At 42.4% G+C, this 19,609-nt stretch overlaps 2 protein-coding genes across 42 annotated transcripts in view; one reads left to right on the top strand and one right to left on the bottom strand.

Annotated features, from left to right (window-relative positions):
- LOC114644709 (snaclec coagulation factor IX/factor X-binding protein subunit A-like) overlaps positions 1-17,909 on the top strand; it is a 71,064-nt gene extending 53,155 nt beyond the window's left edge. Inside the window, exons 2-6 of one of the 9 annotated variants that reach the window (XM_051926010.1) lie at positions 14,681-16,381; positions 16,595-16,698; positions 16,889-17,005; positions 17,312-17,420; positions 17,623-17,909. In XM_051926010.1, coding sequence (XP_051781970.1) covers positions 16,342-16,381; positions 16,595-16,698; positions 16,889-17,005; positions 17,312-17,420; positions 17,623-17,840 — 588 coding nt within the window. In that variant the 5' untranslated portion in view covers positions 14,681-16,341 and the 3' untranslated portion in view covers positions 17,841-17,909. Of the gene's footprint in view, positions 1-3,761; positions 4,043-14,680; positions 16,382-16,594; positions 17,006-17,311; positions 17,421-17,622 lie in introns of those variants that run through there. The other 8 variants (XR_007934665.1, XR_007934664.1, XR_007934668.1 and 5 more) reach the window with 8 other exon arrangements.
- Positions 1-19,609, bottom strand: part of LOC114641392 (C-type lectin domain family 5 member A-like) — a 1,576,682-nt gene that overhangs the window by 421,641 nt on the left and 1,135,432 nt on the right. The window lies entirely within an intron of this gene.

Here is a 19,609-nt window from a genome sequence, read left to right as displayed (position 1 = left end):
TTTAGACCCAAAACGTTCTCAATTTCCTTTGTCAAAAACACCAAATTAAATGGCCTTCAGGCATCCCAATTCTTATTGTACATACGCCACTTTTGTACAAATGACTAATAGTGTATTTCTTACATTACTAAGATTGTCTTTATAATCTGATTTTTAAAACTTGCTCAGTTTCACAGATGTAGATCTGACATCAGTGAGTGTAAGAAATAAAATGCACACAATCCAAAGAATATCTATTAGGTATCGTCTCTTATTCTAATGTCGTTGGCCTGGACTGGTATGTTACGTAGGGAGGTTCCCCAGAGTCTGAAATAACTAAGTGGTGGTACAGAGTCATCACTGATTAACGCAAATCCTTTCAAATCCCAGTTATTGTGAGTCAGGGATGCCTTGACACGTACAGTAGAATGAGAGCTGCGTCTGTGGAGCAAGCAGTGAATATCCCTATCTTTGAAATATATTTGAGTTTATAACAAACAATCCTGTACAAAAACAGGTTCTGATTACTCTGCATCTTTAGGGCTAATTTTATGTTCAAGTTATGACAATTCAAAATGATAACCCATTGGTAAAATTCTTCTTCTGTTCTATAAATTACCTCCAAATCTGTGACATTAGTGTGTGCTTCGGCAAATTGATTGTCCTTGGCTGTGCTCTTCACTTGAAGATGAAATTCATCAAATCCAGTAACTCAGCCCCCAGATTATATAATGCTGGCTGTCAAAGTGTTTAATTCTAATCCATTTACATAAACTTGGAAATTGAAATTCAGTGTTCTAGAACGAGGCCAAACAATAGCAAACCATATCAAGTTTTACATAACACTCGTTATTAAAGTATCACAGTCAATCATATTGTTCAGAATGTGAGAAATGTTTATTAAAAATATCATTTAATAACACAGTTGTGCCACAGAAAGTCAGGAGCAGCAGTGGTCCATGGGACTCTGAATGCTGACACACACCCATCAGTCACTGCTCAGCGGAGCCGTTAGCCTTCAAATCGGGGTCTCATGGGACCACACTGCTCCAGATTTGTTTGTGGCACAATTCTCATGAAGATCTGACCTACTAATATTGTTACAATCAAATGTTACCGTATGTGGCGTACTGAGAATATTCACCATTTAAACTCCGCACTGTGTAAACTGTGACAGTTTTTCGATGGTCATTTTCAGATGGTGCTGTTGTTGAACCTCGGCCCCCATTCATGAACATTGACTTGGCTGTGGGTGACATGATTCAACTTCAAATTGTATGAAAATGGATTCAAATAAAGCACTGGGACAGCCACCATGACGTAATATGTGGACTGAGAGACTGAAACACACATTACGTTTGCCGGAGTTCCCCTCGGTAGTACAGCTTTGCCTTCTTCTTGGCTGTTCACAAGAACAGAGTTTCTAAATGTCCTCACAGGTGGCGCAGTGGTAGTGCTGCTGCTTTGCAGTAAGGAGAATGTGGAAGATTGTGGGTTCGCTTCCCTGTGTGGATAGCGCTTTGAGTACTGAGAAAAGCGCTATATAAATGTAATGAATTATTATTTTATTATTAAATGGGATGGAGCTTGTAAGAAACACCTGCAGGTGGGTCCAAGCCTCAATATGCCCCTCAATGCCTCGTCCCTTATCCACTTCAAACAGTCGGTGCCAGTGTTTGCCTTTTGAAGGTTTGATTCAGTAGCCATGTTGTAGCAGTTGTAAATGCAGAGTTAATAAATTCTGAAATCTCAAACGCACTTCGTTACTTTGATCACTGTGTTCACTCTGAGCGAAGTGGGAGAGTAGCACTGAAAAATGTAAAATGATCTCATAAAGGTCACTGATTGTAAATGAAGTACAGCATGAGCCTCAATACTAATATTTAGACTGTCCTGGCATTCTCTTGATGTGGCTGACGGTGTTACAGTAAGTGACCAGTGCATCTGCAAAGGGAACACTGGGATCTGGAAGTGAATTCAGGTCATCTGCTGTGAGCTCTCATGGTCGTTGGACCTCAGGAGCCTCGAGTCCCTCCTCACCACATCCAGATAGCTCATCCCAGTCAACTCCATAATGTTCATCCACCTGCCATTTGAATTACAGTTACAGTTCCACTGAGCACACCTACTTAAAGTCATTTAAACATGGCTACCATAAAGTAGTGTGATTTAAGCATGAGACTTGAAGGTTCGGCTTTACCTGTATGGACTCCTCCATGGCATCAGCTCTGTGTGCAGTCCACAGCTGGACAGGTGACTGGCTGCCTGTTGTCCTGAGCCTGTGATGGTGCCAGGCCTCTGCCAAGAAAGCTAAATGTTTTTGATGTTCAAAACTCCAATGAAAATATCAATGTCAGTGTCTGGACTGAGTTGGCCCTCTGTCTCTAGGATGTAGAAGATGTGATTGAACAGATCCAGGACATGCACCTCCATCCAGAGTCTCTCTACTCTCAAACAATCAAATATTACCTCTCACCAATTACCAAGTTTGAACACAAGACAGATCTTACAGTAAGCTGGCCGTGTGTGATGAGAGCATAGAGGAGACAATTCTTGTATCACAGCCTCGAGAGTATGAATCTCTCCTTGAAGAGTCGGTCCTGAAGGGTCACAGACGAGCAGCACCTTCAGTGAGACGTCGCCAGTGCTCTGTGCCCTTCAGCGACGCCATGTGGCACATTGATGGCACTCATAACCTGATCAGGTGCTCAGAAATGCATGTGCTGCACAGTCAGAGTACTTTGGCTGAAAGATCTCTCATCTGTGAGCCTTCAGGATCGACTCTTCAAAGAGAGCTTCATACTCTCGAGGCTGTGATATGAGAATCGTCTCTCATTACAGAGGATTGCATAAGTCACCTCCGTGCTGAGGACATTTACAGAGTAATTTGACTTGTCATGTTAGCCATGTCTAAACCACACGCTGGCTGTCTTTAAATAGACGAGTAATGGAACGTGATGTATGCATTGCCATGAGCCATTAGCTAAACTCCACAATTCTGTTAACTCTGTGCAGTACATTTAGTTTGGACTCAAAGACTTCTCGCCTGAAGATGGCCACGTGTCACTCTCTATCCAGAGGTAGGACAGAGCCTCTGGATTTCCTCCACTAGATGGTCTCCATCTGAGACTGTTGAATACAAGTCAGACCGTCTAAGCTAAAATAAAACAGAGGATCACTTAAAGCCATTATGGTATTTAAAATGTCCTGACAGATGACAATGACTTTGAACCCAAGCACTGTGTCTGGCCCAAGGTTCTTGAGCTGTGATTGTGATTCGATCTGACCAGGAAGACCACTAAGAGGTGGTGGAAAGATTCAGATTATGAAAGGAAAAGTAAAAATGTCACAATGGAGAAATGCTCTAAGACAAACAATTCAACATTCAGAATATCAAAAAGGTCTCAAAAGTACTCAGCTATCTTAATTCCAAGTAAATATGTCCACTTCCAGTGTGTTCAGCTGGTCATTTTTCCCGACTGTTCATAAGAGCCTTAACAAGTGAAGTTCTTCTAAACGGTAAAAAAATGTAAAGAAGGCTTTATATACTGTTGGCTAATTTAATCTTGTTGTAGTAGGTGTATAACATGGTATGGGCTTTCCTTTTGCAGAGAAAATAAATAATTTGCAAAGGAACTACTTGACTACATTTCACCCTACCTAAAATCATCAATCATTATTCCGTCCATAAAACAATAACCACAATGTTGCGGCGCTACTGGGGATTGAAACTTCAACTCCCAGCAGTCCCTGCAGTGGCCCTGATTGGTCCTCTGCTGAACGCGCAGTGGCTGTTGGGTACACGGAGGCCCACGAGATACTTACAAGGGTGCCAGTGATACCAAAAATGGTGGAAGTCTTTGGTGTTTCGTGTCTGGAGTTGTCTGCCTGCCGTTCTAATACCGGTGGATTCTTGTTCTCTCCTGGATCGTCTCTTGTTTTGGGCTATGGTCTGTCTGGTGTCTTCCTGCACATGAGGACTGACCGAGGATTTGTTGTCACCCTGTGAAGAAAGTAGCGCTCCTGATCCCATTCACCGTCTTCATCTCATCAGGAAATACCGGTAGGACCATCTTTACATTCCCATTCAACGTGCTGTTCTCTGTACTATCGCCTTCCATCACTGCATTTCATCAGCTGCCGTTTTCAATGAACGTTTTAGTGTGTGGTTTTTCTTCGTGGCTTGTTTGTGTTTATTGTGTAATCGCCGAAAGGGAATGGGGGTGAGATCGTTTAGCGTGTAGTTATAGTTCATTTTTATTATTACTAGTGTTTAATACATTCTTTAATTGTTTTATTCCCACTGGCTTTTCTGCCTCTGCTTGTGAGTGTGTGTGTGCCAGGCCAAGGCTGGGTGCGTCCCTGGTTTGGTGTCTGGTAGGCTGGGTTCAACTGGGAATTTGATTACACAGAATGGAAGAAAGGCAGCGAGTGTTAAATTCTGGGTGCTGAAAGGGGAAAGGTTCAAAGAGATATTGAGAAGTGGACGAAGCGTGGAACGCCGTGTATACACTCCGTGTTTTACGGCAACTCGGGGGAAGTGATTAAAGGATGGACTGGAGGGGGCGGGGCAGATATGAAAGGAAGCGCATGTCGTTATGTTGTGTGGCGCACAGTCAAGCGCAAAAGTTGTGATGTGTTACAGTTTGCTATAAATCACTGAAGCCTCCACGGTCATTTCACAGGTAGAATCGTCTATTTTCTAAGCCTGAGCAGAGCTGTAGGGCAGATGAAGCAAGCATCGGGCACAAGACATCATCTGGACGTGGCGCCAGGCCATCATAGGGTGAAAGCAATCTGTTGGGACAGACGTACAAAGAGCTTTCCGTCTGCTGCTGTGTTTGTAAAGTGGTGCTGGCTGTTTGCCCAGTTTTATGTGCAATTGTAGCCAGGTGCAATCTGTCTTTTGTCATTGTTTTTAGTTTTAGGTATGAATTTCCCCCAAATCAGTTGTTCTTTTAAATGGTTAGTAACCTACTGATCGTTTGTTGTAGTGTGGGCACAAATTAATGTTACACCGCACAGATGGCCAGCCCCCCGTTTCTCTGCTGCCGCCACAAGCACAGTGGATGGCTGCTGCCGAAGGGTTAAGCGGTGTTTCGAGCTACTCGTGCGCGGAGTGACGAAGGAGAAAAACATTTGACTCGGTTGTGTCGAAAATCGTGTCGAAGCATTTGACATTCGGCTCTCTGGTGGTGACATCTCCTGGCCACTTGCATTAACGTTACACAAACTCCCGTTCGAGTTCAATGACGTCTCTTGAACTTTGAGCTCAATGTCTAATGTCTGTCTCTCTATCAATCTCTATCGTGTGGGTGGTTACCTACCAGGTAACGCTTGTGGTTGGGCTGCCACTCAGCAAACATCCGCCACGGTGCCCTCTTCAGTTGCGAGAACCAGATCATGAAGTGTGTGTGCATGCCAAGTACCACTGACTCTCTCATAACGAAATCTCCCGAACCATGAGGACTTGAAATTCGAAATGTAGGTCACCCTTGGCCCACAGTTGCTCGCTAAGAAACAGTTTTAAAATGTCGTGGTCCAAGCGCGTTTTGTCTGTATGTCTGTCCGATTTTCACGACAGATTTACTTAACGGATTTAGATCTGCTTGCTTTCTAGAATTTGGTTCAACACTCCGGTTGATTTTGCGACTTCTCCCAGAGTTCGCTTGCGGTACCGATGTATTTACACCAATCCAACAGACTGGCTGTGGGCCGAGCGCAGGAGGCGGGGCCTTTCTCAGTCACGTGCCAGCCTCTGTTCGAGTCGCTCTACCTGTCGCCATGTGTTGGAGTGCACCCTGCCTCCACTGACATTACCCTCTACAGATTGTGAAGGAGTAACGTTTGGCGTTTTTGAGAGAGCTCAGAGCTCCATGTGATTTAGAGGGGAGCTGCTGATTGGCAGAGATATCACAGCCATTTGCTTTTGTCGCTTTCCCGTCAGAGCTGAACACGATCAGATACAGTGCCAACGTCAATTGATTTTTAAAGTTTGTCCTGTTTCATTACTATGTGGGTGAAGCTATAAATGTACATAAAACTGTACAGTGACTGACTAATAGATCAACGCAGAGCTTAAACCGCTGGAGCTAGAAATGTGAAATGTGGACAGTGGATTCCTTTTGTGACGTAGGCACCCGCTATGAAGGGATTTTTAGAAATTCAACCCCGAAGGTGGTGAAAAGGGGGCGGGGTAAACTTTTCTAAAGTGACACCCATATATCAGAAACTACTTAACTGAGAAACACAAAAATTGGTATACAGACACTTCAATAAAAAAATAAATAAGCGTATTTTGAATTTTTCCAAATTTTAACCCCCACAGGGATGATACGGGGGTGCAAATTCGTCTGGAAAAAATGAAAATAAGACTTTGGTCTTCATACTTAATAAATATTGTCTACAAAAGAATTAATTAAACATGAACTAAGGGGATTAAAGAATTTTAAACTTAACACCCGCATATCAGATACCACTTGATTGAGATACGGCAGAATTAGTGCACAAATATTCAATACATAAAATTAAACACGTATTTTAATATACTTAAATAAATACGTGCTTCTACATTAAAAATATTTTAATTTTAGTTTGTTTTTTTAACATGCACACCAAGTGTGTAATTATTAGCTACTAAGAACTGTAACAAAATAATCGCCGTAGCGCTCGTATTGTGCGCGCAGCACCCTCGCCGCCGCCGCCGCTGTGTGTATATAAGCTGCAGCAGGACAGCGCCGGCCGCTTCGTTATAAACGCGACATTTCTCTGTGCAGGGAAGACGTTTGTGCGCTCGATACGACTTTCGATCGGGTCTACCTTCTACATCGTAAAAACTGTACTTTCACGTTTTAAATGGATATCTCTATCATATATAGATGTCATAAATAGATCTCCCTATTCGTTTATCCATCCATCATCCAACCCGCTATATCCTACCACACACACACACACACACACACACACTAGGGACCATTTAGAATCGTCAGTGCACCTAACCTGCATGTCTTTGGGAGGAAACCCACGCAGACACGGGGAGAACATGCAAACTGCACGTAGTGAGGACCCGGGAAGCGAACCCGAGTCTCCTAACTGCGAGGCAGCAGCGCTACCCACTGCGGCACGGCGCCCCTTATTCGCTTATTCTATTCGATATCCTCATAAATACAATATTTTTAGTATTTCAACCTCCATTCTCTCAGAACACACTCGCTTTTAAAAATATCGTACTACAGCTCCTGTTCTGTCCAACAAACGTTATTTATTTCACTATAACACAATGGCAGACGAAATTTGGAATACAGTAATCCCTCCTCCATCGCGGGGGTTGCGTTCCAGAGCCACCCGCGAAATAGGAAAATCCGCGAAGTAGAAACCATATGTTTATATGGTTATTTTTAGAATGTCATGCTTGGGTCACAGATTTGCGCAGAAACACAGGAGGTTGTAGAGAGACAGGAACGTTATTCAAACACTGCAAACAAACATTTGTCTCTTTTTCAAAAGTTTAAACTGTGCTCCATGACAAGACAGAGATGACAGTTCTGTCTCACAATTAAAAGAATGCAAACATATCTTCCTTTTCAAAGGAGTGCAAAGCAAGCAGTCAAAAAAAAATCAATAGGGCTTTTTGGCTTTTAAGTATGCGAAGCACCGCCGGTACAAAGCTGTTGAAGGCGGCAGCTCACACCCCCTCTGTCAGGAGCAGGAAGAGAGAGGAAGAGAGAGAGAGAGAGAGAGAGAGATAGAGAGACAGATAAAAAAAATCAATACGTGCCCTTTGAGCTTTTAAGTATGCGAAGCTCCGTGCAGCATGTCCTTCAGGAAGCAGCTGCACACAGCCCCCCTGCTCACACCCCCCTACGTCAGCGCAAGAGAGAGAGAGAGAGAGAGGAAGAGAGAAAGTAAGCTGGATAGCTTCTCAGCCATCTGCCAATGAAATCAACTGGGCAAACCAACTGAGGAAGCATGTACCAGAAATTAAAAGACCTATTGTCCGCAGAAACCCGCGAAGCAGCGAAAAATCCGCGATATATATTTAAATATGCTTACATATAAAATCCGCGATGGAGTGAAGCCGCGAAAGGCGAAGCGCGATATAGCGAGGGATCACTGTATTAATGAGGAAATGATACGCCATGTTGTCGTTCCCATGTAGGAGACGGCGCTTGCTTATTTCGGAGTCTGGATATGGCAATGGAAGCACGTGAGCAAATCATTAGATAGGTAGGTAGGTAGATACTTTATTAATCCCAAGGGGAAATTCACATTAGGTATGTAGTAGACAATTGGACGGAATTTTCAATTATGTCTCATGACAGTAATGGTGGCAACTACCCCACATCAACTGAACATTACGCTGATCTGTTGCAGCCTTCTACTTTTGGTGGTCTGTGTGAGTTAGTAGCTGCAGGGCGGCGATTTCATTTTTATTTTGAGGTTTAACATAATGGCGTTCTTTATACAAAATCAGGTGTTGAAGGTCGTCCTGTGAGAGGATTACGGTTTACACACAACCTGTCAAGCGTCGCGGATATTTTGTGTTTATCTATTTTTATATCTAATAATATATTATATCTATATATAACAATGTAAGGTGACTAACCGGGTGACATATCAACACCCAGCCTCAAGCTTCGGTCCTACAAACACTTTATGACATTATGGCGCCCGCTAACAATCGATTTTTCCAAATTCTGCCCCTGAGGGGGTGAAAAGGTATATTTTTTACAAATTTCATCATCATATATAATAATTATATTTTTTTCGAGAAAATATAAGAAGCAACTTTAATAAACAATTGATGAAATTTGAGATATTATGAAGATGAATCTTTTTTATTAATAATAATAATAATAATACATTTTATTTATATAGCACCTTTCCCATGCTCAAGGCACTTACAGAATATAATAAAGAACGGCAGAGTATACAGTATATAGCATTGTACAAACCAGATAAATAAATAAAGAAGATTAAGACAGTAAATTCTAAAAAAAAACAAAAAAACAGACAACATAATTGATGGTCTCGCACACACACACACACACACAGGTTACATGAGCATCTTGACAGAGAAGTAAACTAAGAGAAGGGTAATAAAGTCAGGTAGAGCTAAAAGACAAACTGAACAGATGAGTTTGGAGTTGTTTTTTAAAAGAATTCGTGGAGTCAGCTGACCTGATTTATTTCGGTAGGTCACTCCAGAGTCTGGGCGCTATACAGCTGAAGGTCCTGCTGTCACCCATGGAGTGTAGATTAGTGAGGGGCACAACAAGATTACCAGAATCAGAGGACCTTAGTGGGCAGGCAGGCACATCGTGATGGAGGAGGTCACTGATGTAGTGTGGTGTGAGGTTATTTAAAGCTTTGTAGGTTATTAGTAGGATTTTATATTCGATTCTGTATTACATTTTTCATAAGTATAAAAGTACCCTTATGGAGAAGATGCAATCAAATATGTGATTTTGCAGATATAACCAGAAATATGTGAAAATATATCATGTCTTTATATTAAAATATACTATGTGAATATGTGTTTTTTTAAATGAGTATTTTAAAGAAATTCAACATAAAGATATAACAAATCTCATATTTATATTACCATTGTTGGTAATTATTGTTGATTTATTATGAGATATCTGTCATGAAAGCTTCATATGAGATATAAAAAGAGAAGCTAATAAATAAAGATGTGTTTTAATAAGTTTTATTTAATCCCATTGATGAGCAGATTTCTACTATCTATTTAAAATTAGTGGTAACTGAGACTGCAATTTGTTGTGAAGTAATCCCGGATGAGGTGAGTTCTTAGCATGAAATTGATAAAAATCAGGAAGAAGTATTGTGTTTTTAATATACATTTTATTTTCAAAATTTAGTGTGACACGGGTATGCTGGCTCTGTGTGTGTGAGACGGAGCCCCAGCTGTTTAAATCAATTTTACTCCTTTACATTGTATATATTGGTCCTTTTATCAGTATTATTATTAGCACTTATCTTTTCTTGAGATCACATTTAATCGACTGTTGTTTGGGTTCCACCTCCCTATAGTGTTGTAGTTCAATAAATAAATAAATAAATGTCCTCAAATGCTTTCTTTGTTCTGACTTATTTAAAACCAAGTAAACGGAGACTAAAGGCTAACTCTCTACTTTTCAGTGAGCACATCTGAGAAAGAAGATCCTTAAACTGACAGATGTCATTCGATCAATTAATGAGATATTTCATTTATTAATATACTTTACAATATTTGTGTGGAGCACAAAACTGACGAGTTCACTACGAAGAAAAGACGCCGTCACAGTCAAATGTGTCACAAGTGCTGATCGCGCATGCTGTCCTGCTGCTCGACTCACTAAGGCAGTTTCTTTTTGTATTCACCCCGAGTTCAAGTCGGATTAAAGAGTCGCCTGAATTAAAAAATGGTAAGGAATGATGCATTTATAACGTAATTTGACAAAATAACTTTGAGAGATACTGTGGAAGGATCGCATAAGAGATCTGTTTGGGAATCCTCCCCTCTTAGAATCGCCATCAAAATGCGATGACTGATGTGCGGAAGGCAGCTCACATATTTTCATTAATCCGTCTTCTATTCATTGCCATTTGACGTCCATGAACCCCTCCATTGAATAAGGTGATAACAAACCCACTGTGGCAGATCAGGTTGAATTCGCTGTGCTGCACCAAACATTCAAAGGTGTCAATCAGAGAGGCTGAGAGACACGGCGCAGATCGGTCACCGGCACACTGTCACACACACAGGGACACACAGGACTCTCCAAAGTGAGCATTGTAAGTATAAAATGATCCACACTCTGTAGTTGAAATCTAAAGTGTAATTGAATAAAGGTACGTGCTGCCCAACTAATTACAAGTGACATTCAAACAGAAAGAGCAGCCAGTGTGGACGCCTTTGTGGTGAAAAGAGAACCCGGCGATTTTTACGGAGGTTGGCATTAAAGATCCTCTTGTGTGCTGTGGCAGTTGAGATGAACACATCTGGACCTGCTGACATAAAAGCGTGTGACGTCACCAGCAGCAGTAAGTCGTCTTAGTCACAGCACAGCGTATAAGAAAACAAGGCCTTAAATAAAAATGACAGTTCTCCTGTCTGTATCATTCCTAACCAATCTGCCAGTTACAGAAGCACAATCCCGGTCACTAACACATTTACCGTGTTGCCCGCCCATTTAACAATCAGTGAGAACAGATTTCACCCGATTCATTAAATATTTCATCATTTAAACCCAGAGGCATGGGCACTGCCCCCCCAGAGACAAGCTGTGCCCATCCTGTGAAATGCTCTGTCCCTCCGCAAGCTGCTGGCTCCACAGTTGAGCCCAGCACCGCTGCTACCAACACGGAGCACAGCGCACCCACGTCAGGAACTGAAACTCCAAAAGATGTAGATAAGCCTACACAATCCTCCAGCTCTGTGCCCGTGTCGGGTATCCAAACCTCTGCCTTCAACAAAATCGACAGTCCGGTCTGCCTGACTTAAATATGGATAGCCCATCCCAGCCCGTTTTTAATTAATTATCCCAAGTGCGCATTTGGAAAGACACTCAGATGTTTTAGTGCAAGCTGGAATCAGTCTTGACCATGGCTTGAATATTCTGTTGTCCGTGATGCCAGCTTTTGCTTTGCCTGCCACAAATTTAGTGCTTCCATTCGGACCGTGAGAACATATTCACCAAACATGGCTACACTAATTGGGCTACTAATCTGTAGAAAAAGACTGGCGGCTTCCACAAACGCGTCTAGTATCCCGCACGTCAGAGCCATGTCTGCATGGCAAGAGTATCGGCACCGGGCAGAGACGGGTGAAAGCATAGTTCAACTACTGGGTCCAACCCAGATAGAAAAGAATAGATATGATGTGAAAAGCACTGGGGAGGCCGTTCACTTCCTTGCAGTCCATGAACTGGCTCTGCGTGGTCACAATCACGAAGGTGAGGAGGAGGAGGAGGAGGACGGACTTTCCTTAAGTTCTTTGATTACACAATCAATAAAGACACCAGACTTGCAGAACTTGTAAAGTACATCCCAGACAACGCAAAATGCACATCCAGTGTAATTCAAAATTAAATGATTGAGTCTTGCCAAAATGGCGGTAAAAGATATCAGGACCAAATATGAAAAGCTGACTCTCCTGGACTCTGCATTAAAAGTGATGGTACCAGGGATCGCAGTAACATTGAGAATTTGTCTGGAGTGATTAGATTTGTCCAGAACTCCATCCCTGAAGAAGACCTGATTGGCTTCATTGAACCGAATCGGCTTGATGCTGAATATATTTGTAACCCAATTCTGCCCCATCTCTCTGAGCTAGGTTACAGCCCAGACAATTTAGTGTGTCAGTGTTTTGACGGTGCTTCTGTCATGTCTGGGCCAAGGGGTGGTGTCCAGGCTTTGTTACAAAACCAAGTGTGTAAGTACATTCCATATGTACACTGCTACAAGCAGCAGCTCCATGTAGCAGTGATACATGCGATGGAATCCGAACCTCTGGCTGAGAAGTTCTCTGACTGCTCAAATTCATTGAACACATTTTGTCACAGACCTTATGTTTCACACACACACAATACAGCCACACTGACAAGACTTCTAGAAATACGATGGACCAGCAACATTTATTTATATCGCACATTTTCATACAAGAAATGTAGCTCAAAGTGCCTTATGTAATGAAGAAAAGAAAAATAAAAGACAAAGTAAGAAATTAAAATAAGACCACATTAATTAACATAGAATAAGAGTAAGGTCCGATGGCCAGGGAGGACAGAAAACAAAACAAATACTCCAGACGGCTGGAGAGAGAACTCATATCTGCAGGGGTTCCAGACCACGAGACCACCCAGTCCCCTCTGGGCGTTCTACCTGACATAAATGAACAGTCCTCTTTGTATTTAGGGTTCTCACGGGAGGACTTGATGACGGTCATGTAGCCTTCTGGCTTCTAATCCATCACTGTTGGAACCAGTCATTATGATGTCACAAAGTCCATTGTCAACAACGTGGAAGCTATAAGGGGGCTTCTCTCAGGTAGCAGAGGCTGACACTGCCCCTTTTGACATTTGCATACAGGCATGTGGTCTTTTGACCCAATTTAAAAAGCAGAATTTCTTCAATACAAGAACATTCCTCCTTCGTGTGCTTGGTGTGCTGAAACCAGCCAATGCAATTCTACAGGCACATGCAGTGGATTTGTGTCCTGCTGGGGAGGTGGTGACCGCTTCACTGGCCACACTGAAGGAGATGAGATGCCACTCATTCTGGGAGGATCATTTCTCTCAGTAGGCCTACCAATTCGCTCAAAAGGAAACGGAAAGTTAATTCACAGCTTGATGATAGTATTGTCGTGTCTACACTTGGGTACGGTGACTCTGATGAACAAATTGCTCCTAATCAGACTTTTAAAAGGGCTATGTTCAGCATTCTTGATAGATCGAGAGCTGTTTTGGGAATGGAGACAAGGTTCTCTCAGAGAAATGTTGAATTATTGAGGGCCTCATCGCTTCTCCTGCCTAAATCAGAATTATTTCCTGATCATTCTCTCCTGAAACCACTTCAGGCACTTGCAGGCACAGAGCAAAACAGCATGAGCTTGTAAAATGGAATTGCTGTGGCAAAAGCAATGGTGATCACTAAACTGTGAATCACGCAAAGGCATTGAGCCGTACAAAGAGGCCTGCCCTATGTTGCATTGGCTATATGTCACAGCACTCATCACTGGCGTGTCTTCAGCTGCATGCGAAAGCTCTTTCTCTACTTAGAACCGCATTCTCACTCCACTCCGCCGAACAATGCTGCATTCAAGGAAGAGAAATGTAGTCATTCTGGCACATGAGAAGAATCTCACAGAAAATCCAGATATGAATGAGTTTATTTCAGAATTTGCCAAGAGTGACTGCAGACTGGTCCTGTAGATAATATCCAGGTTAAACACTGGAAACTGATGTCCTATAGCCTCCCTACACTGTAAAAAATACATCTTACATGTCTGAAAAATAATAATAAAAAATAGCTAACTATACGCAAAATAATCCTTAATTAATAAAAATGGGTTTTACCCTATTATTTATTTAATTCTAATTCAATAAACAAATTAAGAATAATAAGTTATAGAAATGTTTACATTTTAAGAAAAATAATAACTTATTATTCTAAGTAAAAAAAACTACACTGTGAACAGAAGACATTTAAGTTAAATGTAATGACGCCGCACTTCCTCTCACATCGACTTCTTGGTCTTTACAACAACGCATTCAGCTGTAACGTTTATCCATAATAAGAGCTATTTTACTACGAATGTGTAAGTATAAAGCATATTAACTTCGTAATGAATAATAACTAGTATTTCATTTCTTACAGTTACAGACATAAGCAGTTGTTGTTTTCACGAAACCTTTCCCTTCATGTGGGAAACATGGCGAGCAAAGTAGCGTCTTTCTAACAACCTACCTCGTTGGTTTGCTTTAAAAAGCAAGCACATTTCTCAGATAGTTACGTAAGTTCATTTTGTTTTGTTTTTTATCATGTAAAACTTTTATTTTACACAGAAAAAGAAAATGACACTTTGAGTTAAGTTTGAGAAAGCTATGGTGTTTGTCCTAAACTACGACCTGTAAACAGACGTTTGCCTAACCGTCACGATATTATTATTTGACCTCTTATTAATTGGTGTTCTACATAGGTCATGTATTTTCTGGTTAATTTTAATACTGTGGTTTATTTAGTGATGTTTGATTTCCTACGTCCTATTTTATTTCAGGATTTTCACTATCGCCTACTGAGAAGTACTGGCAAAGGCGGCCATTCATTTAAGCGGATATGTTGGCGTAACTTCTTGAACTCTGTGTTTTGCTAATGGAAGAACACCATCTTGGAGCTAGTTATACTGCTGTTGAGGCTACTAGGCTGTACAGAGAACTTAGGCCTTTGCTAAGAACCAGAATAGTCAGAACCCCCTGATGTACTCACACCAACATATGGAATCATATGTCCATAAAGGATCTTCTACTCACTCTTTTATTGATGTCGGTTTCTTCGGAGTGTGTATGTTTCCTTTAGACTTTTTTGCTTGTTTGTTTTGCTACTCTGGTTTAACCTTCTCTATTGATAGATTTCAGGTAAATGACCCAACCTTGACATTTGTGTTGTGCTGAACTTAAGTGTAGTGCATTTTGGGAAAGCTGAAACGTGAAGCAGGACCTCCGAATGATTTGTATAGCAGCCTGTTTGCAGGTTCAAGTAACTTTTAGGAATCAAACTTGGCTTGTGTGATAACTGTGGTAGTGGAATGGCAGCCAGGTGTAAATGTTTATTTGAGTGTGAGGGATTGCAGTGGTGGTGTCTTTTATTAGAACTCTGTTCAGAAAAGTTCTGAGTTCAGCTTTAGTTCATTTGCCACTTAAATTGAGCCTTTAATTCAGTTGCTTTGTGACACTTTTTGTAAAGAGCCCAACTCATTTGCCAACATGGACATTTTGAGAGGAGCCATGGACATTTAAATGAAGCTTGTATTTGCATAGCTGCTGGACCCCCGTAAAGGAGCTCAATCTCCAGCAAGAAATCTTTATTTTAACTTAAGGATATATAATTAATAAGTAAGGAACCGGACCATCTAGAAACTGACATCTGGGACTGAATGAAGATGCATGAACCCAAGCAGATTGTATAATCTTTGTATTCCTTATACTTGTTTTTATTTGTTGTCATTAGTTATTATGCAAATGAACATTTTTTATTTGCTGTCATTATGGCCATAAATCATTTTGAAATAAAAGCTTAAATTAGGGTTACTCCACACACACACACACACACACACACACATTGGTCATTGGTTGTCCAGTCGGCTCTTTGATAAAAGTTGCTTATGGTCTTCTGGTTGAGCCCATGCCTGCTTAGCGGAGGTCCTCTTTGTTTGGTTTCCAGACAGGTACATTTCACAGTCCTTTTCTTTCTTTCTTTCTTTATTTAATAATACTATTCACAAGCCAGGAGCTAAATGCTTTTCTCCATTCTTCACTTACATGTAATAGTTTGTGCTTGTAAGTCTGCACTCCTCTTGATTTTGTTCTCTGCTCTGGTGAGCACCACTTGTTATCTGACAGCTGTTTGAGCCAAAGAGCGCTGTGTCATCTTCAAGTTGTTGAGTAAGGTGAGTGCTTGTCACTAGTTGTTGATTATTTATCAGTATCGACTGACTGACTGACTTTCTACACTGAAGCTAAGTGTCAGAGTTAGTAATTCTTGGGATGGACGAAGAACTCTTTGTTTAACGTGACAGAGACGCCAAGCCAGCGGGCTTCTCCTTTTATACATTTGTTTTTGTTCTTTAAGGGCCTTTCCACGATGATTCTGCTTTTGATTTCACTGAGCCTGTGGCCACCAGGTATGTCATTTGTCATTTCATGTCGCCTTTGGCAGCACAGAGATGTCCGAGATGTCGCTTTGGATTAACAAAAGCTCCGCGTGAAGGAGTGAAACGGCAAACGGTGTCTGTTATTAATCGTGAACTTCTTGAAATGTAGAGCTGCGTGGAAACCTCAAGTAACGGAATTGCTTCGAAAGGACTTTCTGTCTGTTTGTCTTTTGTTTCTTTCAGCCGTCACATCTCTCGATCAACACGACTGCCCTTCACCATGGACAGCCTTCAATGGCAGCTGTTACGTTTACATTGACCTGCAGCTTCGTTATGAGGAGGCCTGGGTAAAGATCTTTGTGTTGGTCATTTGAGTAGAATAACGTTATCGGTGTGTCACCTTTAAAGCCCAAAGCCTGTTGAGTTCACAGACAGACAAGGGTGGTGGTGGGGGGTCACGTCAGAGCCGCTTTCAGCTTTTAAAGATGTCGTTTGTTGAGCGCTGACGTTCACTCAGAAATATTTCTTCTTTTTCAGTTGGTTTGCCGCCTCTCTTCGGTGCCCAGCGCTGAGGAGACTCACTTTATCCTCGGCCTGACTGAGGACTATTACAGGTTTCCTTACGCGTGGCTGGGAGGCCTTGTAGATGGTGAGGTCATTCTCCGGTAACCTTCTCTACGTACTTAAACAGAAGGGGCAGGCACCTCGGCCAGGAGCTCCGTCAGTGTCCTCGTAACGTCACTGTGTGTGTGACAGATTCCATTTCCGTGGACCCCCCTGTGCTCGCTGCATCCTCGGTTATTCAGTCTGTGAATTGGCTTGTGCGCCAAAGATGGGGGGGGGGCGGCATTTTAATCTACGGAATGGCCGGGCAGAAAGTGAGCCAACGGTCTTGTGGTTTGGACAACACAAAGACCAACTCAACGGACCTTTGTCTTTTATTCTTTTATTTTCTGAAAGGGCAAATGGCGTTGGATGGATGGATCTGAATGTGACTTCCAAGATTGGGGCGTTTATCAACCAAGGCAGCGTTCTCAGATGGACAACTACCTGGCCATCAGCTACCAGGGTGAGTCTTCACATTAGACTGCCACCGCCCCAGGGGTCCTTACTAAATATCTGACCCCTCGACAGAGGTTTCTGTGTGTAAAAGATGGTCCAACAATCACAAACGTGGACCCCGAGACCCCCCATTCCAGGGCTCGGCCCAGTCTGCACTTAAATGACTAAATGCTGAGGACCTTGTTTTATTTTTTACTTTTCTTTGTCAGATAAGCAGACCCCCGGACAGTGGACCTGCTTCTACTACAGATTTAAACTTCCTTTTGTGTGTAGAAGGGCCCGAGTGGAGTTGTGCCGGCTGAGGGTCTCACAGACGGCGATGAAGATGATGACGATGACGAGTGCTGGGTCTCACGACTCACTCCATCAGTTGATATTCTTTTGTGTTTATTCATCGCGTTTTTCAAGTCACTCGCACAATAAATAAACCTTTGTTTGGATTTCTTTGGTATTAAAATGTTTGAACTGTAAATTAACAATAAAGAGCAATGAGCTTGATGTCAGCCTCCTGTCACTTGATGAGTGTCCCCCTTCAGCCGTCTGTCCCCGCCGTGTCTGCTGTTGTACCGGTGACTCTCCGGTGTCACGAAGTATGTCGGGGTCCTTGGTTTTCTTGGCTTTTCTCTGCCAGGGGGTCTCCTAGTCCAGGCCTGGAGGTGAAGAAGCAACAAGGACAAGGGGGGCTTGTGTGCTGGGGTCCCCCCTCTGCCTGTGAAGTGTGAAAGCTTTGGGTTTTCTTCCGATCTTCTCAGCCTGCCAATGACGGGTCTTACGTGAGGACCACCAGGACACGAGCCGCTCCCCTCCATGAGGGTCAAAGAGGGAGGGGTCTTTGTAGGGTGGGGGGTCTCAAGTGCACGACATTAACAACACAGCGTGAAGGCTGACAATTAAATGTAAACCTTGCATTTGATAATAACTTGACAAGATCGTTTGATTTCTTATCTTGGTGACACATTAAAGTCCAGCTTGCTCTTGTCATTCAATGAAATAAAGTTTACTGTGAAAACGAATTAAAGATCTAAATATACAAACACATCAAAGAGGATCACTGATTACCGTCTACAAAAACATCAAAAAGCGTGCAGTTTATTCTCTCGACACTTTAAGGTCCAGCCATTGGGGGGGTGCAGCCAATCCCAGTAAGCACTGGGCGGACAGACAGACAGACAGACGGGTTTAGCGATGGACTCCTGGAAGGAAGGACACACCGAGAGAGCGCCGGGGATGTGAACCTCGGTCTCCTAAGAGGGAGCGGCGCTGCCAGTGCACTGCTGTGGCGCCCCGTTACGGATCACGGGCTGAACGTCCTCGGTCAGAGCAGTAAAGCTGTTAGCACTTTGAAATGAAACGGCGACACCTCAGCAGGACACCCCAAAGCAAAGCCTGTCGGCACACCGCGAGCCAAAGGCCGTCCTGACGGCACCGTAAAGTGTCAGCTCAGGGCAACTGATGGAGAAATTCAAAGAATTGGAAACGACGGGCTAAAGGGCCCCGGAATATACAGTAAAGGCACTATATGACAGATAGATCATTCTTTTCATTTCTAGTGCGCCTTTCTCACTACTCAAAACGCACAGCAATGGCAGGTTAAGGGCCCAACAGAGCAGAGTCCCTACTGGCATTTACGGGATTCGAACCGGCAGATCCCTAGCCTCAGAGCCACCACTCCGCCTAGATAGAGGTGAAAGGCACTATATAACATAGACCTAGATAGACAGAGAGGTGAAAGGGACTACATAATAGTATGATAAATACACGTGAAAGGCGCTATATAATACAGAGAGATAAAAGGCGCTATACAATAGAGGTGAGAGGCACTATATAACATAGACCTAGATAGAGAGAGAGGTGAAAGGGACTACATAATAGATAAATACACGTGAAAGGCGCTATATAATACAGAGAGATAAAAGGCGCTATATAATAGATAGAGGTGAGAGGCACTATATAACATAGACCTAGATAGACAGAGAGGTGAAAGGGACTACATAATAGTATGATAAATACACGTGAAAGGCGCTATTTAATACAGAGAGATAAAAGGCGCTATACAATAGAGGTGAGAGGCACTATATAACATAGACCTAGATAGAGAGGTGAAAGGGACTACATAATAGTATGATAAATACACGTGAAAGGCGCTATTTAATACAGAGAGATAAAAGGCGCTATACAATAGAGGTGAGAGGCACT

Source organism: Erpetoichthys calabaricus, chromosome 4, assembly GCF_900747795.2.
Source record: "Erpetoichthys calabaricus chromosome 4, fErpCal1.3, whole genome shotgun sequence".
Taxonomy (NCBI): Eukaryota; Metazoa; Chordata; class Cladistia; order Polypteriformes; family Polypteridae; genus Erpetoichthys; species Erpetoichthys calabaricus.
Note: the sequence above shows the minus strand (reverse complement) of the source record. Positions and strands in the feature narration are given on the sequence as shown.